Raw genomic sequence first — 27,725 nt, 5'->3', positions numbered from 1 at the left:
GAGGGAGCATTGTAAAAGTAGGGGCAGAGCTAGGGAGCTGCTGCTCTGTGTGCTGGTCGTGCCTTCTTCCACAAGTGGCTGGCTTCAGGCTGGAAATGCAATGCAGCATCCAGCCAAGTATCAGACTCCAGGGCAGACTCCCAGCATGGCTATCTATATCCCCTGGGGCAAAATGAAAATTAGGCACAGCCCTTTCTCTGACTCACAGCTCAGTTCTGCTCCCGCTGGGATCAGTGGGAAGTTTGCCATTCCACGGGGAAAGAATAAGGCCGGTAATGCTAAAGGCTCGGGGAGGGTTGCCTTGGTCACATTACTTCTTAATAAGCTGTTCTGTTTCAACGGACTAACTAGTAGCTGAAGTTGACCAGTTGTACCTGTCCCCATTAGAAAGCTTTACGGGATATCACCTTTACATCTGTGTGGTCAGCATTGCTGGTGAAAATGCTTTGGTGGAAATTATTATTGTTCCTTTTTTTTTTAAACCAAACAATTGGGGGTTTTGGACCATATGAACGTTTTTTAAAAAACGGTATCCTTCCAAATTTTCTGTTTTGTCAAAAATGAAAAAGTACTGCTACTAATAAATACTTCTCATGCTCCCTAGCTCTTCTGTAGCACTTTTCATCAGTAAATCTCAAAGCACTCCACACAGGAAGTCAGTATTCTGATCCCCATTTTATAGATGGGGAAACTGAGGCACAAGGAGACCACATAACTCGCCCATGGTCATTCAGCAGGCCGGTGAGTACATGAATTTAGATGCCATTCTGAAGTAATGGTTTTGGTTTAATTCCATTTGATTCAAATCAAAAGGGAAAATGGGTTTTCATGGGTTTTGGTCCCTCATTCCATGGAGTCCCCTGCATTTTTTTTTTTCCCCTACTGGAGAAACCAAAACGTCAATTTTTTTTTCTCTTTTTCATTTGAATCCAACTGAATCTAAATGAAAATTGTAAGTTAGAAATTCTGTACAAAAATACTTGGGCAAAAAAAAGAAAAGTCTGTGGGAAAATGTTGAACGACCTGAACAAGGCTTTGTTGCTTTCAAAAGTCTCATGGGAAATAACGGTTGTTTTTTAACCAGACCCAGTGTTCAGTGAAGTGCTTCACTTCGCTTGAGCACAGAGGGAAGAATTAAGTGGTCATAAGAAATCACGACTCTGGTACCATGTTTTAGTCCCCAGCAATTTACATTCTCTGCCCCTTTTATACAAGGCGTTAGCTCTATTGTTCGAAGAAATATATGTGGAATGCCTTCCAGATCTGACACAGGCCGTGTGATCCATCACTGTACGTACAGTCAAGCAGCCAACCCCTGTTCGGTGCGAGCCAACATCTGCACTCAGAGCTCTCTCCAACTTCCCACAGCCTGTGTGCGGAGACATCTGCCTAAATCACATGACAAGCACTAGGAAAACTGAGCTCCTTTCACCACTACAGTAAGAAAGTGTTTGGAAAGAAGAGATGTAGAGTGTTGTCACAAGCCACATTAGCATACATACGCATGGAGGAGCTTTGATGGCTTCCGTAACAAAAATGCCCCCAAATGCAGGAGACTCAGCATTGCTTTGCTCAGCAAGGATTTCCTCGGTTTCAGTTAGAGGCTAAGGAATGTCTCCACTAACTGTCTCCAGATGTGCCTACTTGGCAACCCACTGACGAAACGTTACTGAGGGGACACAGGATCTACACTATCAAATTGGATGTAAGTATCTAGCATTTATGTTTGATCTGGGGGACATGTTATACTAAAGGCAACGCGAACTGGAGACTCTTATAGTCAAGCTTTTATTTTAGTCAATCCTATAGTTTTTTGTTCCCGCAGTGGTTTATACAAGAAGCTATGCAGCTCATTTTACCGTGATTTAATATGCAGCAGAGCCAGTTAAAATGAACTGTCTCTGGCCAACTTTGCATAGGCTTGTGCTTTACTTCACAATAGAATCTTCTTTGCATGTTTTTAGATGTTGTTTTTTGTGCAAGACATTAGGGCTTCTTTATGGGGAGTCTTAGAGCTGCAAGAAGGGCTGTTACAGTCCAAATGTAATCATGTAAAAATATGGGCATGTTATGCTTACAAGACCTTCTTTTTTGGGTTACACTCACAATTTTTATGCAGTCCTCTTTACCAGAGTTTCAGTGGTGTAATCTTTGGAGCTCAATCCATATATACATAATTTTGCAAACTGTGTATCATTGTAAATATATATATATTTCGTTAGAATTTAACAGAACGTCACATATGACCATGTAAACAGATTTTTGTCAGACTGTGATACTCTTACTCACATTATATCTTACTTCAGGAGTATCCCATTCAAATTGATGGGGCATACTCCCAGAGTAAAAGTACTATTATATATATATGTATTTAGGGACATTGCAATATTTGCATCACAAACTGTAATAGCATTGTAGATCGTTATGGAAGATGCTAATGCGAGAACTTTAAATGAATTTTAGTTGCTGTTCGTCAATGGCAGATCATCAGAAGAAACCGGATTTATCATTTCATGGGGGATCGGGGAAAGAGGGAGAAGGAAAGAAAGCAAGTGACGCAGATTGTTGGGGGAGAAACAGAGGTTTTGCAGATGTTGTCTCTTATTTTGAGTATCAAGAAAACCCTACACTGGCATGCTAACTAGTTTTGCAACCCCCGAGCGGTCAGCGACCAACTTCTTAGAGGGATAAGTGGCGTTCAACCACCCGAGATTGAGCAAGAACAGGTCTGCGATATCCGGAGCCGCATGCGTGCTACACTGACTGTTCACTATACTAGGAAGGCTGTAGCATTATTCTGGAGCTTAGGGGATATGTGGGTCAAAGTTTTCAAAAACAGGAAGCTAAAGGCAGGCTCCTAATTCCATATTAGGCTGTGTGGCAAGGCACCTCCTTCGTTTCACCAGACTTAGCACTTCCGCCCCTGGCGATGGTGGGCCTGGGGTAATCAGCCCCACTCAGGGTTCGCCTTCCCCCTTCTGTGCTCCCTTGGTCGTATTTTCAGAGCAGGCCTGAGGGTCGGCCTGTGGGGTGACCCTCCACCAAACAGTCTCAAACATAAAAACCCAGGGGGTACCTTTCGCTGCTTCCTCGCTGGTGCAGGGTGTCGTCCTGTTGGTTGCCCTGGGGTGTCAGTCCTTCCCCTAGCAGGCACTCAGGTTTGGCTGTTTCCCCTATGGGAAGGAGCACGGCCTCTCACCCTGGAGTAGCTTATTTCCCTGCTGCCTCTAGCCTGGTAGCTGCTTGTTTCTGTCTCCCTCTTTTCTCTGCCCAGAGGAGGGCTTTTTAAAGGCCTCAGGCAGCCCTTAATTGGAATCAGGTGACCCTAACTGACCTGAGGTAACCCCTTCTCAACTTGTAGGAAAAGGGGCCTTTAACTTTCTAGGGCTAACATCTCGGCCTTCCAAGACCCTCTTGCATTTCCTCACCCTCGTGTCCCACCTCAACACTAAATGGTGGGACCTAATGTCATCTGTTGAGGGTGAGGAACCCCGGTGGGCCAACCTATACTCCACCTTGGGGATATCAGTTGGCGGCTCCTTCATTGAGCCGTAAGCACAGGCATGTACCTGGCACGGTTTGCCTCCGTTCCCGATACCTGGCCCCTTTTGCGGCATGAGGGAGACCCTGGTGTATGCCTATCTTCAGTGTGCCAGGCTGCAGCCCCTATTCTGGCTCCTAGACCTCCGTTGATGTTTTTGGCTGCACTTCTCCCCCCATCTTCTTATATATGCACACCCTGTCTGTGGCCTCACAGAGTCGTGGGACCTTCTCGTCAACTTCCTCTTAACGATGGCCAAAGTGGCCATCTATAACACCAGGGAGAGGAGGTTGGCTGAGGGGGTTCTCTGCTACTCTGGGGCCTATTTCTGATACTCCCTCGGCTCATGTATCTGGGCAGAGTTCCTCTGGGCAGTGTCCACTGGCTCCCTTGACACCTTTGAGGACCAGTGGGCGCTGTCCGGGGTTCTCTGCTCGGTGTCCCCTACTTTTGACCCACACACCTCTCCTTGTTATTTTTTTCAGTTGCCCCCCATAATTATTTGAGTCTCAGGCTCAGTGGATCCTCCCCATGGCTGGGGGAGGGTCCTTGCGCCCGCCCACCTCTCAGAACCCAATATGAAGACCCCCTTGCAGCCCTCCAGCCTGACTGTGTCCCAGCTGCTATAACACGAGGCCCAGTTTTCCAAAGTGCTGAGCACCTCTGGGCATCAGCGGGAGCTGCTGGGCGCTAAACAGGTCTGACAGTCAGGCCATTGTTCCTACGTAGGAGCCCAAGTACAGATTTACACACCCACCTCTAACACTGACATTTATAAAAATCTTGGCCATATGCTGCAAACCACCTGGACTTCTCTTACATTTCAGGTTAGCAAAACAAACAAACAAAACCAGCCCACCTCTGATGAAAGGAACAGCCACTGTGAATAATAGATGGATCTGGAGTTTATTCTAATATTACACACCAAGGGCTGGATTGCGAAGGCTCCTTAAGGGGTGATTCACAGCACAAGGGACTTTCCCTTTCTCTCCCACTCCCCATTCTTCAGTAGCCTGCATACGTGCCTGTCATAATTTCAGAATTGTAGTCCTCTGTTAGCATGCCCCAGGGCACATTATGCCCCCAAAAGGGTAGTGGGGGACAGGGTCATAGCCTCCCAATCTCCACCAGCCCATGCACTGGACTGTGACTGGCTGCCCAGAGCCTGCCCTCTCGCTCTGCCACCAGGGGCACTGGGTGCCCCGAAGGTTGTGGAGGCAGGTGAGGAGGAGGGTCAACTGCCCCCCCCCCCCAGTCTGGCACTAATCCACAGGGTGGGCCAGCCACACTATGGGCAGAAAATGCAGTCCCCGACCACTTGGGGGAGAAGGTGGTTATGGTCCCAGAGGCACAATCTCTCCTCAACCTTCCCATGCGGTGGGGCAGCCTGGCAGCACCTGCTGCTCAGGACGTGGTAAAATACTGTAACAGCCCCTACAGACCAAGGCCGGTGAATGGCACATGTCAGAGACACAGAAATAGCACCTGATCCTGTAACCCTGTAACAAAGCCTATCTGTGTGAGCCCAATCCCTTGTGAGCACCCTGAATTGTGGGAACTTCAGTGGGAGTCATGGGCACTCAGCAAATGCAGATCTGGGGCTCCAGGGTTGGGCCTAACAGCTGCAACTTGGCTCTTTTTCCCCATTTAATTTTTGGCTGGTTTTACAATATTTTGCAATCAGAAAACTGCACTGGAAGCAACAACTGCCTTCCAGCTTTTGCACTTGATAAGTTGATTGAGTACAGCATTTGGAAACTACAAACAGATAGCCAGATAGCTCTGCCTCCGAAATGTACGCAGCTAGCCCTGCCTCCGAAACCGTTTTAGAGCTTTTCTCAAAGTCTAATTTGTGTATCAGTGGCCTTGAAAAGGAATGGCGAATAGAACTGATAGGTGAAATGAGAGGCTCTGTGATGAAATCTGACCCACCAGAAAAAGAAACTGGCTTGAAAACTAATGGGATTAATTGCACTTTGTAGGATTATTGCCAATGGACAAATTAATGAGAATTGTAGCAATAATCCTGCAATAATCTTGATCATGTCCATTAATGTGTGCTAGCATGAGAGGCAGCTCACGCAAAGGTTTTGTAAGGTCTTGGGGGCAGGCTCTCTCTCTTTGTTCTGTGTTTCTACAACCCCTAGCCCTATGTGTCACCGCAATACCAGTAGTAAATATCAGCAACAACAGTTGTACATTTTAAAGGTCCAGAGCTCTGCAGAAGGGTCATCCTGGACAAAGCACATCTCCTTTCATGGCTGGAGGCTTAAAACTTCTGGCCTGCTCATGCGTGGGGTTTAATAGCAACAGCACAATGCCAGTACTACCTGCCATAGTGGTGCCCACCGTTAGGACTATAGTCGTAAACGTTATTTGTATTGTGGTAGCACCTAGGAGCTCTAGTCATGGACCAGGACCCCCGTCGTGTTAGGAGCTGATGGCCCACTGAAGTAAATGGGAGACTTTCCTCTGAGTTCCCAGGGCTTTGGTCAGGCCCCAGGCTTACTGGGAAAACTGGTTGAAGATGTTCAGCTAAACAAAGCACATTTTCAAAGTTTGGTTATGGATTTATAAACTTCTAAGGACCTTCATAAATTAGTTTACTCGTTGTTTTTGTGACTTCCTTTGCCAGGGCTTTATACTACATTTACCTGGCTTCCCACCAGGCTACATTACAAAGCATCTCGTTCCTAACTCAGCCGAGACCAAACCACAATGCTTTGCTCTGGAACGGTATAACTTCACATTAGACCTCCTCCCGCGGTACCCTTTCATGCAAGTAGAAAAGTCCTCATGGCACCACAGCCATTTGTATTATAAACTTTGAAGAGGTTTGTGACTTTGCATGAAGAAACCCAGTCAACACTGGGACTTGGCACGGGAGAGTCAAGGCCAGGAATGGAACGGGTTTTCTTTTCCAGAAGCGCACTGGCATTTTTGCCAAACACTCCAGACACTTTACAGTGATTTTAATTTGGGAATAGCAGTTCAGTTTGCAGAAAAGACCGTTTTGCCATTTAATACATACATACGTAGTTAAAGTTTGCTCCTGCCAAAGAAGTTCGAGCTACCCATGTCAGAATTAACACTGTGCTGAGACCTGAGGTGAAACACCTCAGAGCTTCTCTGAAGGGGCCAAACATGGATGTCATCTGAAATAGAGGTGACAAAACTCGTCCAGGTGACAAAACTGCACTAATGGGACTAACATGTGATTTGAAACCAATGTGAATCAGGCTATTTACAGACTCTTATCTCAGTATAAACCAGGCTTATTGTGGTTTAGCTTAAGTCAATTAGGAATACAGTAAGAATCTGTTTAACCTAAACCAAACCTGCTCCCTAACAGTGTGTCCACACATGCGTCTCTACTGGGTGACAACTAATTTAAGTTAAACCAGTGCGACTGTCTGTGTAGACGAGGCCTAAGTCTAATCAGAGAGTGGGATCAAGGTACAGGACGTAGTTATACTGATCTGCTCTCCAGAAGGTGACTGATACATAGTTGAGGAAGGAGTGTTTGAGGGAATGGTTTCTCTCTCTCTGTTCTGAACCCACTCGCTGTCAACCCCACCAGTGTTGTTTCCCCCACTCTTTTCTCCTCAGGTTGCTCCTGCAACCAAGCCATGGTGCTTTCCTCAGACTGGAAAGGCAAGGGGAGGGGAAAGGATGGCTATGTTCATCCATGGCGTGAAAAGTCTGTCTACTAGGTTACAAGGGAATACTCTCCTGGGTTCTTATCTGTCCTAACTGGACTAAGGAGCCCAAAGCTTTTCTCTGAGGGGATGTTTGGGTGTGGATCGGAGGAGGTATAAAGACTTCTGAAGTGGGCTGTGCAGAACAGCACCACCTGTGGGGCATTGCTGGTAAGAATTTAAGCAATGGTTGATGGGGAAACCGAGGCTGGGTGGGAACTATAAAGGCTTGTGATGGGCTGATGAAGTGGTCTGACAGTGCGGGAGGGGAATCTGGCTAACTGATAGGTGTCAACAGGCAAAACAGGGAATCATCATTGAGCGGGTGGGTTTCCAGTGAGGTCCCACAGGGATCGGTCTTGGCCCTACGCTATTTAACACCTGTATCAATGACCCGAAAGGAAACAAAATCATTACTGATTAAGTTTGCACATTACACAAAAATTGGGGGGTGGCGGGGGGAGGAAAATGATAAATAACGAAGAGGAAATGTCACTGATTCAGAGCGGTCTAGATCGCTTGGTAAACTGGGCGCAAGCAAATATGCATCTTAACATGGCTAAATGTAAACACACATCTGAAAACAGAATGGGGGACTCTGTCCTGGGGAGCAGTGACTCAGAAAAAGATTTGGGGGTAGTGGCGGCTAATCAGCTGAACATGAGCTGCCAAGTGTGATACTATGGCCAAAAGAACTGATATGATCCCAGGACGCATAAACAGGAGAATCTCAAGTAGGTGTAGAGAGGTTATTTTACTTCTAAATCTGGCACTGGTACAACCACTGCTGGAATACTGTGTCAGGTTCTGGGGTCCACCATTCAAGAAGGATATTTATAAACTGGAGAGGGTTCAGAGGAAACCCATGAGAATGATTAACAGATTAGAAAACATGCTTTATAGTGAGACTCAAGGAGTTCAATCTATTTAGCTTAACAAATACAAGGTTAAGGGGTGATTTGATTACATCAATGAATACCTACATGAGGAACTAATAATTAAATAATGGGCTCTTCAATTGAGCCGATAAAGGTACGGCTTGATCCTCATGGCTGGAAGTCGAAGCTAGGAAAATTCAGACTGGAAATAAGATGTACGTTTTTAACGGTGGAGAGTAATTAACCATTGGAGCAATTTACTCAGGGTCATGGTGGATTCTCCATCACTGACAATTTTGAAATCAAGATTGGAGGTTTTCTAGGAATTCTTTTGGGGAAGTGCTATGGCCTATGTTATACAGGATGTCAGACTAAATCATCCCAACGGTCCCTTCTGCCCTTAAAATCTATGGCTCCAGAGCGAGGCTCCATCCAGCCTGTTCAGGGAAATGTTGCATAGTTCCATGGGTTGTTCTTATTTCTGGCCAGGCTTTTATCTATCTCTTTAGTTATTTTGAGTGGAGGGAGAGGAGGGAAGGGAGGACGTGATGTTGGTGGGAGGAGAATCTAATAATCTGCTGTTTTAAAATCAACGAGACTGGCTCCTGCATGGAACTTTTCCCAACCCCCAAAATCTCATATACTCTGCAAATAAAGCATGACTTGAAACCTGTCCAAGAGTCACATCGGGCGAGATTGCTCACAGTCTGAGTAAACAGGCTGTGCACTCAGGACGGTAGGGGGCTGAGCCACTGAATCCTGACCAGGTGGTGTAGAGCAAAGCAGAGGCCACCGTTACAGGGCTCATGAGGACGTAGCAGTCACTGCTTTGACACGTGCTTGTGCCCACACATTAGCACAAACACTCTCTCCTCTCTCCCTTCCAGCGGAGAATGCAGCACAACTGGAGATGAGCTTATCTTGCCTCTCTCGGATGCAGCATCCTGCCACCCTTCCCCTGGGTTACTTTGATTTGATGATTTGATTGGGGATTGGTCCTGCTTTGAGCAGGGGGTTGGACTAGATGGCCTCCTGAGGTCCCTTCCAACCCTGATATTCTATGATTCTATGATTCTACTTCACCCACTTGAAAAGAGCTAGAAGCTTTCTGGGACCTAGTCCTAGGATGCTGTGTCTGATCACAGTCTGCTCACACACAGGTTAGCAGGACACAGAATCAAGATCTCTGACCCTTGGGCAGGCTAGAGAGACAGTATCTTCCTGGAAAAAATAATAATAAAAAAAACACCCTGATTCTTTGCTTTAAAAAAAGTCTCTGGCTTCCAGTTCACTATAAAAATCTACGTCGGTCTCTGCTGTTCCTTATTTGTAGGAAGATTTTGTTTGTTTTAAACAGATTTGGGCCCAACATATTATGAAGTGGTTGTTGCCCAGAGAGCTCACCATGGAGCCTTTTCCAGATCTTCACTTTGAGTGCTGGGCGGGTTGGTCCCAGTGTCGAATGAAAGGTGGCATTCGTCTACCTTTGAAAGAAGCCTCGGGAGTGCCAGGGAACGGAACCGGAATTGCTAGAGTTACAGAACAGCGTTTTAACAGAAGTCCCAAAAGAGCTCACAGGTTGTTGCACTGAGACGAGAGCAAGGTGCAATCCATTTCCAGCTGGAAGGTCCCTTTTAGAGCAAACACAAACCCGTGAACAAAACAATAATCAGCACTTTAATTCTCAACCTGCTTCAACAGGCAGATAATTCTCGTTATCCCCATTTTACAGGCGGGGCAAAGGGAAACACAGAGAGGGCACACGACTTGCTCAGGTCGCCCAGCAGGTCTGTGGGAGAGGCAGGACTAGAACCCAGGGTTCCTGAGTCCTAGTGCAGTGAAATGAATCGGCATTTCAAGGCAACGATTACACAATCCATTTAAAAGTGTAACGGTGCAGTGCAGCCTGGCGGGTGATTGACAGCTCCGGGGGTTCTTTTAATTTTTTCCATGGGAATCTGGCTGCATGCTGTGGGCCTCACACTGAAATCTTTCCACACCCAGAATCGATAGGTGCTCAGTTCCTGTGGGTGCAGTTTAGAACTCCACAGGGCCGCCAGTTCAGGCCACGCATCCAGTGCACAAAGTCACAGCAGTGTACAACTAAGCTCCAGAGCTGCATCTGGACAGGGCTGTTTATTAACTTGCTGGAAGTAATTCCTCCGACTGGTATTTCCGTTCTTTGAGAAGGAGGGTTGCTTTCTTCCACCCCTTTCTCCTGGAGGGACAAACTCTCATGGGTTCGGCTTTTTGCTTTGCTGCTTAAGGGGAATGAGACTAACCAGTGGATGCGTTTCTGACTGGTTTTAATGTAATGCTACAACAAACAATGCAGTCTGATTTCCTCACAGTTTAACGTGCTGTAAAACAATGCATGTTTTGTTTAGAAATTTTAGAAGGAAATTAAGACTCACCGGGGCCTAGGACCCACCAAAACAGGAGTGTTCCCTTCCTAAAGCCAGGCTGCACATCACTGAGCTTAGCAGCATGCTTTCCGGTCTGCTGGAAGCCCAGGGTTAATCTGCCCCTGCACAGACATATACAATCTGCATCAGGGCAGCATATTCTTTTCCTTGTTGGAGGGCCTAGCAGTAAAGGTGGGTGACAGCAGCCTCTGTGTAATTGGGAACACAGCTGAATCAACTAGGTAATTCATACAAATCACCCGCCAAGAGAAACCTCTACAAACAACTCTGACTTCCTAGGCAGCAGTTTCATAGCTCAAGCTGGTTACAGGCGCGGCACCAAGCGGGCCGGTATCGTACTAACACATGCCCACAGACTCTATGCGGTTGCAGTAAGTCTGGTGTGGCATTCCAGGTGCTTACTCTGGACCTGGGGTGCAAGTTCTATCTCTCGCCACAGAATTAGTGTCTTCGTGACTATGGGGTCCAGTCCCCAAGTGATTCCATTTGACCGGCAGCGCCTTCCTCTATCCCAAGTAGAGGGAGAAAGGAGCTGACAATCAGAGGCACTGCTGTGGGTCGAGGGAGATATTGGAGTACAGCACTCCCACCATGACCAGAGGCTCTGGAGACTCAGAGGAGATTAAGATGGGCTCAGTAGGGGATACATGAGGGTTAAAAGAGAAGCCACCTCTATAAGGAAAAGAACAGGTTAAGGAATATTTAGATAAGTTAGATGTATTCAAGTTGCAGGGCCAAGTGAAATTCACCTTAGGGTAATTAAGGAATGAGCTGAAGCCATCTCCAAATCATTCGTAATTATCCTCAAGAAATAACTGAGGATGGGTGAGGTCCCAAAGGGCAGGAGAAGGGCAAGCATAGCACCTATCTTTAAAACAGGGAACAAAGAGGACCCTGGGAATTATAGACCAGTCAACCTAACTTCAATACCTGGAAAGATACCGGAACAAATTATTAAACAATCAGTTTGTAAGCAGCTCGAGGATAATAGAGAGATAAGGAACAAATCATGCCAAGCCAACCTAATTTCCTTCTTAGACAGGGTTGCTGGCCTAGTGGATAAGGAGGAAACAGTAGATGTGATATATCTTTATTTTAGTAAGTCTTTTGACATCTCATATGATGGTCTCATAAGCAAAGTAGGGAAATGTGGTCTAGATTAATTCACTATAAGGCGGGTGCACAACTGGTTGAAAGACCATACTCCAAAAGAGTGGATATCAATGGTTCGCTGTCAAATTGGAAGGGCGTATCTAGTGGGGTGTTGCAGGGGTAAGTCCTGGGTCTGGGACTATTCAATGTTTTCTTTAATGACTTGGGTAATGGAATGGAGAGTTTGCTTATAAAATTTGCAGATAACACCAAACTGGTAGAGGTTGCAGACACTTTGGTGAACAGGATTAGAATTAAAAACAACCTTGATATATTGGAGAATTGGTCTGAATTAAACCAGAAGAAAGTAAATAAAGATAAATGCAAAGTACTTCACTTAGGAAGGAAAATCAAATGCACCACTACAAAATAGGGAATAACTGGCCAGATGGCAGTACTGCTGAAAAGGATTTGGGGTGACAGTGGATACATATTGAATACGAGTTAACAATGTAATACAGTTGCAAAACAGGCTAATATCATTCTGTGACTGGTTGAATCACAGAAACCCCCTTGGGGTTGCCAACTGATGTGCCAAGACTACTTCTGCCCCAGCTTTCCCTGCCAGCTTGGGACTCCAGCACCCTTTCTTGCTGAGCCAGACACACCAGTCTGCTCCAACACAGACCCAGGGTCTGAACCACATGCCCCAAAGCTGCAGACTTAACTGAAAGCAACTTAAGAAGTGTTCCTGTCTTTAACACTCAGATGCCCAACTCCCAATGGGGTCCAAACCCCAAATAAATTGTTTTACCCGGTATAAAGCTTCTACAGGATAAACTCATAAATTGTTTGCCCTCTATAACACTGATAGAGAGATATGTACAGCTGCTTGCCTCCCCGCCCCCCAGGTATTAATACGTACTCTGGGTTAATTAATAAGTAAAAAGTGATTTTATAAAATACAGAAAGGAGGATTCAAGTGGTTCCAAGTAGTAACAGACAGAACAAAATGAATTACAAAGCAAAATAAAATAAAACACGGAAGTCTAAGTCTAGTACAGTAATACAACTGAATACAGATAAAATCTCACCCTTAGAGATGTTTCAATAAGTTTCTTTCACAGACTGGATGCCTTCCTAGTCTGGGCACAATCCTTTCCCCGGTACAGCCCTTGTTCCAGCTCAGGTGGTAGCTAGGGGATTTCTTATGATGGCCCGCCCCCTTTGTTCTGTTCCACCCACTTATATATCTTTTGCATAAGGCGGGAATCCTTTGTCCCTCTGGGTTCCCACCCCTCTTCTCAATGGAAAAGCACCAGGTTAAAGATGGATTTCAGTTCAGGTGACATGATCACAGGTCACTGTAAGACTTCATTACCCACAGGTATACAGGAAGACTTAAAAGTAAAACGGAGCCATCTACAGGTAATTGTCCTGGTTAATGGGAGCCATTAAGATTCCGAACCATCATTAATGGCCCACACTTTGCATAACTATAATAGGACCTCAGAGTTACATTTCATATTTCTAGTTTCAGATACAAGAGTGATACATTTATACAAATAGGATGACCACACTCAGTAGATTATAAACTATATAATGATACTGTACAACAGACCTTTTGCATGAAGCATATTCCAGTTACATTATATTCACACTCATTAGCATATTTTTATAAAATCATATGGAGTACAACGTCACACATTCCAGGGTGCATTATTAGCAGTGTTGTACGTAAGACTTGGGAGGTAATTGTCCTGCTGTATTCAGCACTGGTGAGGCCTCAGCTGGAGTTCTGTGTCCTTTCTGAGTGCCACACTTTGGAAAGGATGTGGACATTTTAGAGAGTCCAGTGGAGACTAGCAGAAATGATAAAAAGGTTTAGAAAACCTGATCTATGAGGAAAGGGTTAAAATGGGCATGTTTAGTCTTGAGAAAAGGATGACTGAGGGGGATAAGTCTTCAGATATGTTAAGAACTGTTATAAAGAGGATTCTGATCAATTGTTCTCCATGCCCACTGGAAGGAGGACAAGAAGTAATGCGCTTAATCTGCAGCAAGGGAGATTTAGGCTTGATATTAAGAAAAACTTTCCAACTCTAAGGGTAGTTAAACTCTGGAATAGGCTTCCAAGGGAGGTTGTGGAATCGCTGATCTTTTTAAGAACAGGTTGGACAAACAGGGATGGTCTATATCAGTGGCTCTCCACCACTCCAGACTACTGAACCCCTTTCAGGAGTCCAATTTGTCTTGCATACCCCCAAATTACACCTCACTTCAAAACTACTTGCTTACAAAATCAGACATAAAAATACCGAAGTGTCACAGCCACACTATTACAGAAAAATTGCTGGTCTCTCTCATTTTTATCATATAATTATAACATAAATCAATTGGGATATAAATATTGTACTAACATTTCGGTGTATAGTAGATAGAGCAGTATGAACAAGTCATCGTCTGTACGAAATTTTAGTTTGTACTGACTTTGCTAGTGGTTTTTACGTAGCCTGTTGTAAAACTAGACAAATATATAATTGAGTTGACATGCCCCATGGAAGACCTGCGCGTACCACGGTTGAGAACCACTGATCTAGGTTTACTTGGTCCTGCCTCAGCACAGGGGCTGGACTTGGCTTCCCAAGGTCCCTTCCAGCCCCACATCTCTATGATTCTATTATTTCAATTTCTTCTGTCTTCATCATGCTCCATGCTCATCCCTCTCCATTCTCAGCTCTTTAAAATGCCCGATACAAACACTTAGATCGTTTTTCCTGTTCTCTCTTTGCACGGGGGTTCACTGTTGTGTTTTATAGTCATCTCCAACTACCCTAACCCTGTGTCCCTTTGCTAGCCTGATGTCCTGGAGACTGATTTCACTGCTATTCAACCAGAGTCCGTGTAACTCATCCAGCCTGCTTGTGTCTCAGGGGAAGCTCGATGCTCTGTCATCCCTCCTAGCTACTGGTTCGCCCCTGCAATCCTGTGGCTTCTTGCATCATTTGACCGAAGGAATGGCAGAGCTTCTAAGCTCACCTGTACAGTCCTCTCCCACAGCTCCGGATGCCCAGGTCTCCCCATTGCCATCTATGCCTTTTGCCAACAAGCTGCTGGCCTTGTTGCTGACTCTGGTGAGAAAAGCAACTCTCCCCAGCAGTTGTCGTAAAACCTTCCAACCTCACGGTCATGCCTTGAGTTTGCGCTCCCAGGGTGAAATCTGGGCCCCACTGAAGTCAATGAGAGTTTTGTCATTGATTTTGGGGATGGGCGGGGAGGGCTAAGATTTCACCCCTGATAGGCAACACACTTCCCTGGTTGCAGGAAATACAGCCAACCCCACATTTAAACAAATGCCCTCAAGGAATTCTACACCAGATCCGCTGATTCCCTTCCAATGCCACCTGAGGAGCAGCAAGAGGGAAGGCTAGGAGGTATCCCTTGCCCTACCTTTTTCACAGCAGTGGCAGGGGTGCTGCAGGTCCAACAGCCTGTCTGGTGGGACCCCCGACCATCTATTTCAAGGTTTCACATTCACTGGGCGGGGAGGGGAAGGTTGCAAGAAATCTGACTGGGAAGAACTTGGCAATGGACCCTCAGACCTCTAGCTTTTCCAGCGAGCCATAGAGGGCTGGAGGGGTCTGGTTTTGTTGGCAGAGCAGCCTTAGTGATACAAAACCATCCCTACTGTCATGGCTTGAACCTACCAGCTTCAGCTAGTCCCAGGAGTGAGAAGCTGGACCCAGGTAGCAAAACCTGCTCTTCCCACATGGTAGCACATCGTACTATTCAGTGCATTACCCCACAGCCACGCTCTTGCGGCAGGCCTGTGCAGCAAGGGGTAGGGCTTTTCTGCTTGCTTTGATATCACCCTAGTTTTTCCTGATGCTGGGTGGTGGTGAATACTCAAGAAATAGAAAGGGATCTGCAGAACTCATCAGCATCTTGTTGGCCAAGTTCAGTAACAGAACCTCGAGAGCTTTTCCCACACTGACAAATTCAAACAGAGCTGACTCCTGGCGAATAGTCAAGGCCAGGATGAGTGCTGTAAAAATATCCAACATTAACACAAAAGTCCATATAATTTGATCTAGGATCAAGGCTAGCAATTCCTTTTAAATTAGAAGTTTATATTCAGCAGTAATCTGTTTTATTTGAGCATTATATTGCTGTATTTCAGAGTCCTTTCCTTCAGTAAATGAAAACACAGAAGAGGGATTGGGCCATCAGCCCATGCATGTAACAATCCAGGATTTTTTTTTGGCTCCTTCACAAGGATTCTATTGCCAGACTCCACAGATTTGGCAGGATAAATCTGTAAGTCATGGAAATTTCTAGCTTCATGACACACACATTTTATTCCAAGTCCTAGTTGATAAAATTAAATGCAGTAAAGAGCCAGTTTTTTATCCAAGACCTTAATTAGCATCTGGAATCTGAGAGCTGATGTAAGATCAGACATTTACACAAAAGAAAAAGAAATCCTCTCTCAAATAGGGAAGGAGATGGGATTTTATGAAAAACACTTCTGGCTTTTAACTTGATCTGAGATACGTAATCACTTGCCAACATATCTTGGATTTTCTCATAGAGGGACCAATCCTGGAAGGCACTGAACTAGCCTTAACTCATTCTAAAGTCATTAGTTTTGGAGCTTAAATCTCATTGGCAGTCAATGGGGTTTAGGCACTTTGGAGCCTAAATCCCTTTTAAAATGGGTAGCAATGGCTAAGCACCTTCAAAAATCTGGGGCTTCAAGGCTTATAAGTCAGCACCAGCACCTTAAACGGTCCCTGGAAACCCAGAGGCAGCCAGTGCAGACCTCAGAGCACTAGAGTAACATGTTGACAGTGAGATCACCAGGGACAGGGTGATAAATGGGCTGCGGCTTTCTGCACCAGTTGCAGCTTCCAATTGTATTTCAGGTTTCGGCCCACACAGAGCATATTACACATGTCTAGCTGCAAGGTGATAAAGGCATGGATGAGGGATGGGAGGTCTACACACAACAGAAAAGGGCATAACTTCAAAGCCAAACATGGATGAAAAAAACAAAACAAAAAACCCCATCCTGGCCACTACAACTACTACCTGCTTTACGCACAGTAGCTGGAGATCTCGCCCAACCCAGGATTGTGTATTGATTGACCAAATGCAGGTGCACATCCTGTCAAACGACAAATATAATCTCTCCCATAGCTCCTACCCACCACCATCACCACCACCTCAGATGTATTTGGTCTGAGCCTCCGCCAGATCATTCTCATGCATGCTGTGGTCTCCAGACAAGTGCTTGACTGGCTCCCACTGGGTCAGAGGAGATGCAGATGAAGACCTGGGGTGTCTTCAGCATACTGATGATCATGCCGTCTCACTGAAGGCTAATGGCCCCTCTTTGAATGAGAGGGGTGATACGGTGGAACCAGTGGCACCCAAACATGAGAGCACCCTTGGGGAAGAAAAATAACTTCCTCCAAATTCCCCTGAGATCTCTCTGACAGGAAGGGAACAGAACCACTTAAGAACAGCCCCCACCCAATCCTCGGAGGGCCTGTGAGTAAACTGGGGCTTGATGCAAGAATTACTGAGTGAAATTCAAACCGAGTGGCATATGCTGGAAGTCTCTTGTTGCCAGTACTAAAACATCCTTCGAATTTCTAAACATTATAGATGACTATTTCCTGAATGCTCTATATTGGACCACCTCATGACAGATAAAGAGAAACTGATCATAGAACTAGGTGCATGCGATTATGACTTGATTACATTTCTTATGTGCAAACAGAATAAAGTCCCAACCAGTAATATATATACACTTGGGGCTCCAAAAGGGCCAGTTTCACAAAGCTGAAAACATTTGAGTCCAATTAGCTGGCAGAAAAAAATTTAAACAGAAAAATATGAATGATAACTGGGAACAGCATCAGAACATTTTACTAAATTTCCAAAAAGCCCCAACCAAGAAGGAAGGTTATACTTGTTTAAAAACAAACCAACAAACAGCCTGACTAGGAGGGAAAGTGAAATAAGCAATTTAAAAAACAATGTATGATAATAAAAACGGGGATGCTGACAGCAGTGAATATAAATAGAAGCTAGAATCCATAGAAAATTGATAAGGGAAACAAAAGGACACAAGGCAACCTCTATGGCCAGCAAAGATATGGAGTTTTTAAGTATATCAGGAACAAAAGGAACCATAACAATAGTATTTGTCCGTTACTAGATGGAAATGGTAGACTAATCAACCACAATACAGATAAGACAGATGTGGTCAATAAATATTTCTGGTCTGTATTTGGGAAAAAGTCAGAGGATGTACATATAGGATGATGGTGATCAAATAAGCTCTATTACAACTGTAATTAAGGAGGATTTTAAACACCAGTGCCTAAAGTGACATTTTAAAATCAGTAGGTCTGGATAACTTGCATCAAAAAGTTTTGAGAGAGCAGGCTGGGGAGCACTATGGACCATTAATGTTGATGTTTAATAACTCTGGAACGCTTGAGAAGTTCCAGAGGACTGGAAGAAAGCTAATTTTTGCCAGTATTTAAAAAGAGTAGACGGGATGACTTGTCAGCATCACATCAATTCTGGGCAAAATAATGGAATGGCTGATCCAGGATTTGATTAGGAAAGAGTGAAAAGAGGGTAATATAATTAATGCCAATCAACATGGGTGTATGGAAAATAAATCTTGTCCAATGAAATTGATATTATTTTTGATCAGCTTACAAGTTTGGTTGATAAAGATAATAATGTTGATGTAATAGACTTCTCTAACGATGCTGGTTCTGGCGGGACCCCACTGAGAGTGCCAATTCAGGACAAATTGCTAAGAGCAGGGCAGTTACAGCCCAAGGCTGGGTTTCTATGCACACCAAGGCAAACCAAACCAGCCAGACAGAGAAGACTTTGGTTTTACCCCACTGGCTAACCACAAGTCACACAAGCAATTCCCTTGGACACTCCAGTTTCCCAGTATCACCACCAGTGCCACTTGTTAAGGGGATAAATGGTTATGGAAACCAATACCCCAGTAAAAGAAAAAAGGTTCTCTCGATCCTAAAGGACCAAGCCCCAGACCCAGGTCAATATACAAATCAGATCTTATCCACAAATCCTGCTGTTGCCAATCCTTTAGAATCTAAAATCTAAAGGTTTATTCATAAAAGGAAAAAGATACAGATGAGAGCTAGAATTGGTTAAATGAAATCAATGACATACAGTGATGGCAAAGTTCTTGGTTCAGGTTTGCAGCAGTGATAGAATAAACCGCAGGTTCAAATCAAGTCTCTGGAGAACATCCACAGCTGGGATGGGTCAGTCAGTCCTTGGTTCAATGCTTCAGTGTAGCAAAGTCCCTCCAGAGGTAAGAAGCAGGATTGAAGACCAGATGGAGGAGCTGCAGCAGCTTTTTATATTCTCTTGCCATGTGGTCTCTTTCTTTCTTTGTTCCAAAGACACGCTGCCCATCACATGGCCTGGAAAACCCTCAGAGTTCTGTCCATAGGCAGGTCCCTGCATACCTTGCTGAGTCACAAGGCGTGTTTGCCTTCTCTCAATGGGTCAATTGTATAGCTGATGGTCCTTAATGGGCCATCAAGCAGGCTAGACAGAGCTGACACCAACTTGTCTGGGGTGTCACCCAGAAGCATAGCATAAATTTGGAATACAGACAGTATAGAGCCAATACTTATATCTTTAAATACAAAAATGATCCATGCAAACAGCATAATCCTAACCAGCAAACCATAACCTTGTCTTAGACACCTTATTTGACCCCCTTTATGCAAGATTTGGTGCCACTACAGGACCTTGGTTGCAACAATGTTCTATACGGTCCCAGTTCAAGTCAATAACGTCACAACTTCTGTAAGACATTTGACTTGGTATGCACAACATTCTGATTAAAGAACTAGAATGAGACAAAATTAACATGGCACACACTAAACGGACTAAGAACTGGCTAACTGAGAGGTTTCAAATATAATGTTAAATGGGGAATCATCATTGAGCGTGTGTTTTTTTAGAGGGATCCCGCAGGCATCAATTCTTGGTTAAGCAGAAGGTCAGACTAGATGATCATTCACAGTGGTACCTTCTGGCCTTAAAAATCTATGAATGTAAATTATGGCAGCTATAGGATTTGTAATCAGATATCATTTTAATATTGTGTGTGTGAGTGTGTGTATCAATCATAATGATCTTTTAAAAAATCCCACTGGTGTAGATAGTTCTCAGATTCTGATCACCACCTCCCCCTGGGTGTGTAAGGCTTAAATAAATAGATACACCCTTCTCTAGGGAGAAAGAGAACCAATTGCTTCTAAGGATAGTTGGAACAACTCTTGTCATCAGTTTGCTTCTGTTCCACATAGTTATTTAGCTACTGTGGGAAACAATGTGGCTACGTGTACTGTGGTGAAAAAGGATCTGTATCCATTCCAGCTATAGACACGTGACCAATTCTTTCCCTGGATTATATTTAGATACTGCTTTCTGCATCCTTGTAACTCTTATTTTTCTTCTTGCAGTTTAGTTACTAATCTAACTGAATAGCACAGCAGTTCTCAAACTGTGGGTCGGGACCCCAGAGTGGGTCATGACTCTGTTTTAATGGGGTCACCAGGGATGGCGTTAGATTTGCTGGGGTTTGGGGCTGAAGCCAAAATCTGAGCCCCATCACCCAGGGCTGAAGCCCTCAAGCTTTGGTGCCCCCCCAGGATGGCAGGGCTTGGGCTTTGGCTCCCCCAGTCTGTGGGGGTGGGGCTCAGGCTTTGGTGCTCCTTCCTGCGGTCGTGTAGTAATTTTTGTTCTCAGAGGGGTCACGGTACAATGAAGTTTGAGAACCCCTGGACTAGAAGATCTCTGGGAGAAGCATATGTGGGCAATCACATCTCCTTGTAGGAGAAAAGCTGCCCTTGCCTGTGAAATAAAACATTCTTCCCTAGCCCCCATCTTTGTACAGCACTGCATGATTAGCTATGGGCATAATAGAGGCTCTTTTCTGTACCTCCGATGCATTGGATATTGGTCATTTGTCACAGGCAATGTGTCCCACTGGTCTGATCCATTTTGGCAGATCTCCCATCTCTAAAATGATTTTGTATCCATCTAACGTTATTATATTGCCAGAAATAATTTTTAAAAACTTACATATGTTTAACAGTTTATAAACACCAATGGAAACAAAGGGCCAAATGTGTGTATTCAGAGGTGCACCTACTGTATCCCACTTAGATATGCAGTTACCACCGTGTGCATGCAGATGTCGGGGTCTGCATGCAGATGTGTATATGCATGCACACAGTCCCACCCTGCAGTTGGATATTTCTGCTCTTGTTGGGCATGCTCAGAAATGCCGGCCTACTTTTGTGCATGGCTATTTGAAAATTTGGCCTTCAGCTGCCAGATTTGTCTCTTTGCTTTTGAATGACATGGAGGGGACTGAAGAACTAAAGAAGCCACTTAATATTATCAAGGGTTTTATTTATATCAGACAAAAAGAATGGTTTTGATCACAGTTTTGCTCTACGTTCTTCTAGGACACAACGGTGGGATCTTTTGTGGTTTTGGAGTGGGGGCGAATCAACCACTGTATCAGCGGAGAGGTTTTAAGAAAAAGTTGGGTTTCCTCATAGGTAACTTGAACAGCAACATGGTCTAGAGGTCAGAGCAAGTGACTGGAAGCCAGGCCTTCCTGAATTCAACTCCTAGCTCAGTCACTGGTTTGCTGTCTAGCTCTTGGTAAAGCACTTAATGGGTCTCAGCATTGCCATTGGTAAAACAAGAATATTAATACCTCCCTCCCGGGTGTCTTGTGGTTATTAAATTAATTTTTACCAGAGTGCTTTGAAGATGTTAAGTGCTCTGCACTGATGTACGATGTGTTTATTTGCAGATGGACATGGGTTTTGAGCAACTCACCAAGCACAGCTTTTAACACTCCTTACAAGAAGTGTGGAGACAATGAGAGTTCGGCTGAAAGGGGATGCGATCTGCACCCTTTTCCTGGTGGTAGTGCTTTGTTCTTTACTCTATTCCCAGTTGGAGCGTACTTCCTGGACAACAGGAAACAGGGAGCAAACGCACAAGAAACCTTCACCAACGCAGAGAATCTTCCCAGGCCCTGAAGCCCCCAAGTGGCATCCTCAAGCGGAGGTGACATTTGGCCAACCCAGAATCATTTTTATTGCTAAAGATGAGGAGGTGGCAAGTAAAAAGGCCCAAACTACCACTTCACCACCGCTGACTCATTCTGCCTTCGACTTCAAGCGCTACCTTCTAAACAAGGACAATCGGAACTTTGATCTTCTCATTAACCAGCCCAAGAAATGCCTGAGAACACCCGGAGGTCCCTTCCTGCTTATAGCCATCAAATCGGTGGTTGAGGACTTTGACAGACGTGAGATCGTCCGTAAGACCTGGGGCAGGGAGGGTTTGGTGAACGGGGTGCAGGTTCAAAGAGTTTTCCTCCTAGGAATACCAAAGAATAAGACGGCACTTGCAACATGGGAGATTCTTGTCCATCAGGAGAGTCTGATGTACCAGGACATTTTACTCTGGGACTTTCTGGATACTTTCTTCAATCTGACCCTGAAAGAGATCCACTTCCTGAACTGGGCTGACGAGTTTTGTTCCAGTGTGAAGTTCATTTTTAAAGGGGATGCTGACGTTTTTGTCAATGTGGAGAACATCATTGACTTCCTCGAGAGACATGACCCTGCAGAAGACCTCTTTGTTGGGGATATCATCTACAATGCTCACCCAATCCGGGTGCAGAAGAGTAAATACTATATCCCAGAAACAATGTATGGGCTAGGCACATACCCACTCTATGCAGGTGGTGGGGGCTTCTTATTGTCCAGCAGCACCATGAAAAAGCTCTTCCAGGCTTGCAAAGAGGTGGAGCTCTTCCCCATTGATGATGTCTTTTTGGGCATGTGCTTGCAGAGAATCAATCTCAAACCTGTTTTGCATGAAGGATTCAAGACGTTTGGCATCGTGAAACCCTCAGCTGCCCCGCACTTGCAGACATTTGACCCCTGCTTTTACAAAGATCTCATGGTAGTCCACAGTCTAAAAGTAGCCGAAATCTGGCTAATGTGGAATCTGCTTCACAACCCACGGCTTTCCTGCACCCAGAAGAAGCAGGTGAAGAAGCCTTTCCAATGGAAGAGAAAAAAAACCAAAGCAATGATAGACAGCAGCCTTCTGATAAAGCAGGCTAAGCATGGCAGAAGTACGTGATGAACCAAGCTCAGAAGAACCTTGGGTGGTTGCAACCTAACATGCTGATTTAGCTCATCTCGTGTAAACTATTGGGAGACAAGGCCACCCTATTGCAGACATTTGCCAGAATTCCATGTTGGCACACACTATATGCCGTAGGATTTTTTCCCTTAACCTGATTCCAAGTAATTCACAAAACTAGATTTAATTTATTATTATTTATTAGCATCGCAGTAGAGCTTACAGACCCCCAGCTAGGATTATTGTGCTGTACAAACACACAGTAAAATACAGCCCCAAAGAGCTTATAATCTAATTTGAGACTTAACATGATAAGTGAATGTGACATAAAAGGAGCAGGGTAGGGTGGGAGATGAGGACACGGGTCGTGAAGATAAAAAATCATTGGCTGGGATTACTGAGAGTCAGCAAGAACTACCAAATTGCGCAATAGCTAAAGTGGAGAAAATCAGCTCTTCCCAACTGATGCACAAACCAAACCACAATCGGCTGGCTCCTTGGAGGTGTTACAGCAGAGGTGGGTCTTGAAGGAGAAGAGGGCCGTGGCATTATGGACTAGTTCAGGGAGGGGGCTCCATGCAGAATGGGAGAATGAGAGGAGACAAAATTGGAAGCAGAAGCTGGCTTTGCCGGCAGACCAGAGGATGGGTGAGGGGGCCACATGATCAGAGACCTGCAAGTAAGTAGGAAGGATCAGCGCTGTGAAGGGCCTTGAAGGTGAGGATAAGAAGTTTCATTGTTGCCCCCCCTATGTATTGACGTCTCAGTCATAGCGACATGTCAGTGAAACTCCTGCTAAACGGATGCTGAGTCAAGACACAAGTTGGGCGGGTTCATGGCAGCTTTCAACAATTTGTTGTAAATTGATTTACAGTCAATGGAAGCTGAAAATCCTCTGACAACAGCTGATCATCTTCTCACCTTGATGGTCCAGATCCTCCATTTCAGACCTCAGCTGGCGGGTAGAGCAATGTACAACGCATACTTCTGCCCCATGTGTCTCTTACTGTGTTCTTTGATCTGGAAGAAATTACTGACATACAGGACTAGTTTATAGAGATTCAGGCCTTTCATGTATTGAATGCAGTCGAATATGAGAAGCAGCTGGGCCTTTTCAGACACTGGGGGGGGAAAATACCCTTCAGACACAAAGGCTTTGAAATAAAAGCTCTTCAGGACATTGCAGCAAAAAACAAGCAAACGAAACAAACAACTTTCTGCCATTAGGTGACATTCAATTTATCATTCAAAGTTTTTGAATAAGCATTTAAACTTTTGGAGAGGATCACTGGATTGCTTGATTCAACACAGCCTGGACAGCATTTTAGCACTTAAAGCATTTTATTTTCTGATCATTGGTAACCTTAAAAATAAGTACTCATTGGCCAGCACAAGTAGGGAGTGAATCTCTTAAAGAGGATTAGGAAAGGCCTTTTGATCCAGGAAGTTATAGGTCCAGATGCACAGCTGAAAAGCTGAAACTATGATTGCTAATTTAGGCACCTAACTCTCTTTGAAATCAATGGGAGTGAGGCCCCTAAATACCTTTCAGGATCTGAGCCTTAAGCATATACTTAAATCCATCCTTATTGAGGAGAGAACTTAAGAATGTGCTTAAGTCCCATTGACTTTAAGCCTGTGTATAAGTGCTGTCCTGCAGAGGGCTGTCTTTCCTGATTTGGGGGCCTATCACATAGGTCCCTTTCATAGCTGCAGGATCGTACACAGTACCAGCTTTTCTTGTTTTTCCATTTGCTATACCAGGGTCTCAATTCTAACTTTCACTATGCAGCACAGTTGGTGGGGAGGGAGTCTGTTAACCTCTGTTGATGCACCGTAGTGCTTACTGATGAAGTGCAGTGACGTGTTATCTCTTGGTTAGAAAGGGACCTTATAATAATGTACTTTCAGGAGAACTGTCAACTGTGGATCATCTTATGATCCTGTTTCTGTGATATGTTGGCAATTCTGGGAGTAAATACTTCATGTATAAAGTGTTCACACAGAAAACATGAATGAAATGTACGGAAGCTCTGCAGAGACTGGAAATCAGTCCCAGTCTTGGCGGGGAAACCATCCCGCGAGGTTGGTAAACGTGCCATATGTATGCATTTATGAACTGTACAGAAAAGCTTTATGTGGTGATTAGTTTTCTAGTAGGGAAATTATTTCTATTGCAATTAAAAGACAGTATATGAACGTGCATGTCCACTTATCAAGATGAATATGGGGTGTGTGGTTTAGTAAAACTCACATATGCTTGTATTTCTGAGCAGAGAAAGAACCTGATGACATGTTGGATACCACAATGAATTTTTTCTAATCGCAGGTTTTCATGCTTACAAAGGAAATTTGTGCTTAGCTTACCTCATGATTTCTTACCACACAACTAGTCAGGGTCCAGCAGCCCTTACCTTCAAGCTGGGGTGCAGAAGTAGACTGGCTCCTTCCTCTCATACACTGTTTCCATAGTTGTAGCCCACTTGTAATGTAGGGACACGGTATCCATTGGATTCAATGTAAACCCCTCCCCCTAATATGATGGTGGCAGAATTATAAGGAGGGTTTTGCAGAGGAAGGAGCTAGGCCAGAGCCTTAACAGAACGGGTCTTGTATTGGCCCCTGTTGAAAAGGAGGGGGAAATGCAGCTACAAGTCTGGCAGAGCTGCCGGGACAGAGAAAGGCTCGCATTCAGCAGCGGCACACGTGTCCTGAGGGCTGGCAGGGGTAGAACTGGCACATTCTCCTGGCTTCCATTTTCCCAGTCTTTGGAATGTCTCATTTCTTCACTTAAGAAACACTAGGGCTGTTACCTATAGCAGGGCCAGAAAGTCCTTTTTATTTGTCAAAGCTTTCTGGGTTGCCCATTCAGTCTGAGTTTAAAGCAGTGCATATGCTTGTAAAATGTCAGCATCAAGATACAAATTTATACCAAAATAAAAAATCGCCTTAACGGTGTAATTATCACAAATTCCCACATGAAAAAAATAGATCCAGTCATCCAGTATCAAACACATCTATTAACCCCCACTAAGGCTGTAGCTCTCCTGCTTTTATTAGGCTGCTGAGCCTTTACTAACAGACAGATCCCAGACCCCCTGATTTGTCTCGGTCAATATTTTTCCCTGCAGGGTACCTGGAAGGGCTCTACCCTCCCACCCCTACCCCACGGCAGTCTAAGGACCTCAGGTTGAGAATTGCTCCTAAGGAATTGGGGACCAATTTTTCTGAAAGAGAGGCCCTAGGTCCATGTGTAAGAATAATGCACTGATGGAAACAGCTTTAGGAAAGGAGACCAGTTTTTGGCTTGGAAGAACGTAGCTATGGTAAGTCAAGAGAATCTGTTAGTTTGAAGGTGCACACATCAATAGTAGAGTGTACGACACTTTGCTAGGCAGCTGAGATTTGAAAGTTTAGCTTTTGTTTTAAGAGGGATGTGGGAGGGAGGAATGTACGAAACCTACTGAATTATATACATATATGCATGTGCCCCAAAGTTTTTAAGCTAGTGAATCTACCTAAAATCCATATTTAGGTGCTTAAATTGGGCTCAGTTTCCAGATAGAGCATCCGCAACTCCCATGGAAACTAAGGTGAGTTCAGAGATGTTCAGCAACTTCCAAAAGAAAATGGCCTCCTTTAGGTGCCTAAATATAGATTGAAGGTGCTTAACTTCAGGCACACAATTTTGAACGTTTTGACCGTACGTTTCCAATGAAGCCAGTTTCTTTCTGGTGTTCTCCTGAAGTGCTGGAACCCTAACCGCCTCCCCCACAAGGTGCATGAAGTGCAGAAGAATCAGAAACTGACCCTTCCGCTTTCCCTCTCCAAGCAAAACAAACTGCAGAGTAAATTAAACACACACACACGGTGAAAGACAACAAACTTTTTCAAAACACCATCCAAAATTAGACTTTCAACATGGCTTTGTTTTACTAAAAGCCACCTGGGTCTCTGAAAATGGACTGAATGCACCAGGGGGGCTTTTGCTAACAAAGCCTTTCCCCACACGTTTGAAGACAGGCATGACTCTTGGCAAGGGATGAAGAATACGGTGAAAGGTGAGTTCTAACACTAGCAAGAGATGAAAGCTGACTTCCATGAGACCAAGGCAAACACCTGAAGTTAATACAGTACAAAGGGTTTTATTGAGTCTCAGGAACCCACACGCAGACCAACCCTTTTCACACTATATGTAAGTATCCAGGCTGGGCTTGTTTAGTGAGCGGAGTGGGGTTGGACTCCACATTCAGCATCTCTAAGTCTGCCTGTCTCCAGGGCTGTAAACTGGATGAGGAGGCGCATGCCAAGACCTAACACTGGGTTGGGTTGATTGTTGCTTAGATGTCATACAAAAGAAAGCCAGAGAAGTTTCTGAAGCGAGCTGGTGTTATAATTCTCTGCTTTGTGTCTATTGCCTATTTTCTAACTGCTGGTCTGTCTCAAGCAGATAGAACAGAGCAGCCTCTGGAGAGTATGAAAAGGACAATCAGCTTTTAAAAAAATCATTTAAACGTAAAACCCATCTGGCCCAATTCTCAGAGGAGCTGAGCACCTCAACTGGCATCTGCTTCAGGTTTTGAAAACCAGCCCAGCAAGCTTCCTTCGGTGTGTTACTAACACTACATTCAACGATAAAAACAGTAGGACTTGTAAAATCTAACCTTCTTTTCACTACTTCTGCTGTTTATGTCCATTGTGCAAGCTGAATGCAATGCAAATATAAGTCAGTCTCAGGCACTAGCGAAGTGCTGCTGGGTGTAGACAGCAAACAGTAAAGGGAACTGAGGAAATACAAACAAGAACTGTTTCAGAGCAGCAGCCGTGTTAG

At 44.7% G+C, this 27,725-nt stretch overlaps 1 protein-coding gene and 1 long non-coding RNA gene across 2 annotated transcripts in view; one reads left to right on the top strand and one right to left on the bottom strand.

Annotated features, from left to right (window-relative positions):
- LOC119563668 overlaps positions 1-3,246 on the bottom strand; it is a 17,318-nt gene extending 14,072 nt beyond the window's left edge. The window contains exon 1 of the long non-coding RNA XR_006285296.1: positions 3,077-3,246. This is a non-coding gene — a long non-coding RNA (uncharacterized LOC119563668). The remainder of the gene's footprint in view (positions 1-3,076) is intronic.
- B3GNT9 (UDP-GlcNAc:betaGal beta-1,3-N-acetylglucosaminyltransferase 9) lies at positions 1,104-27,725 on the top strand. Its single transcript, XM_007053971.4, has 2 exons — positions 1,104-1,705; positions 21,543-27,725. The coding sequence occupies exon 2, from the start codon at positions 21,611-21,613 to the stop codon at positions 22,889-22,891; it is 1,281 nt and encodes a 426-aa protein (XP_007054033.3). The 5' UTR covers positions 1,104-1,705; positions 21,543-21,610; the 3' UTR covers positions 22,892-27,725.

Source organism: Chelonia mydas, chromosome 12 (assembly GCF_015237465.2).
Source record: "Chelonia mydas isolate rCheMyd1 chromosome 12, rCheMyd1.pri.v2, whole genome shotgun sequence".
Classification (NCBI taxonomy): domain Eukaryota; kingdom Metazoa; phylum Chordata; order Testudines; family Cheloniidae; genus Chelonia; species Chelonia mydas.
The sequence above is the reverse complement of the archived record's forward strand: the minus strand, read 5'-3'. Positions and strand labels throughout refer to the sequence as shown.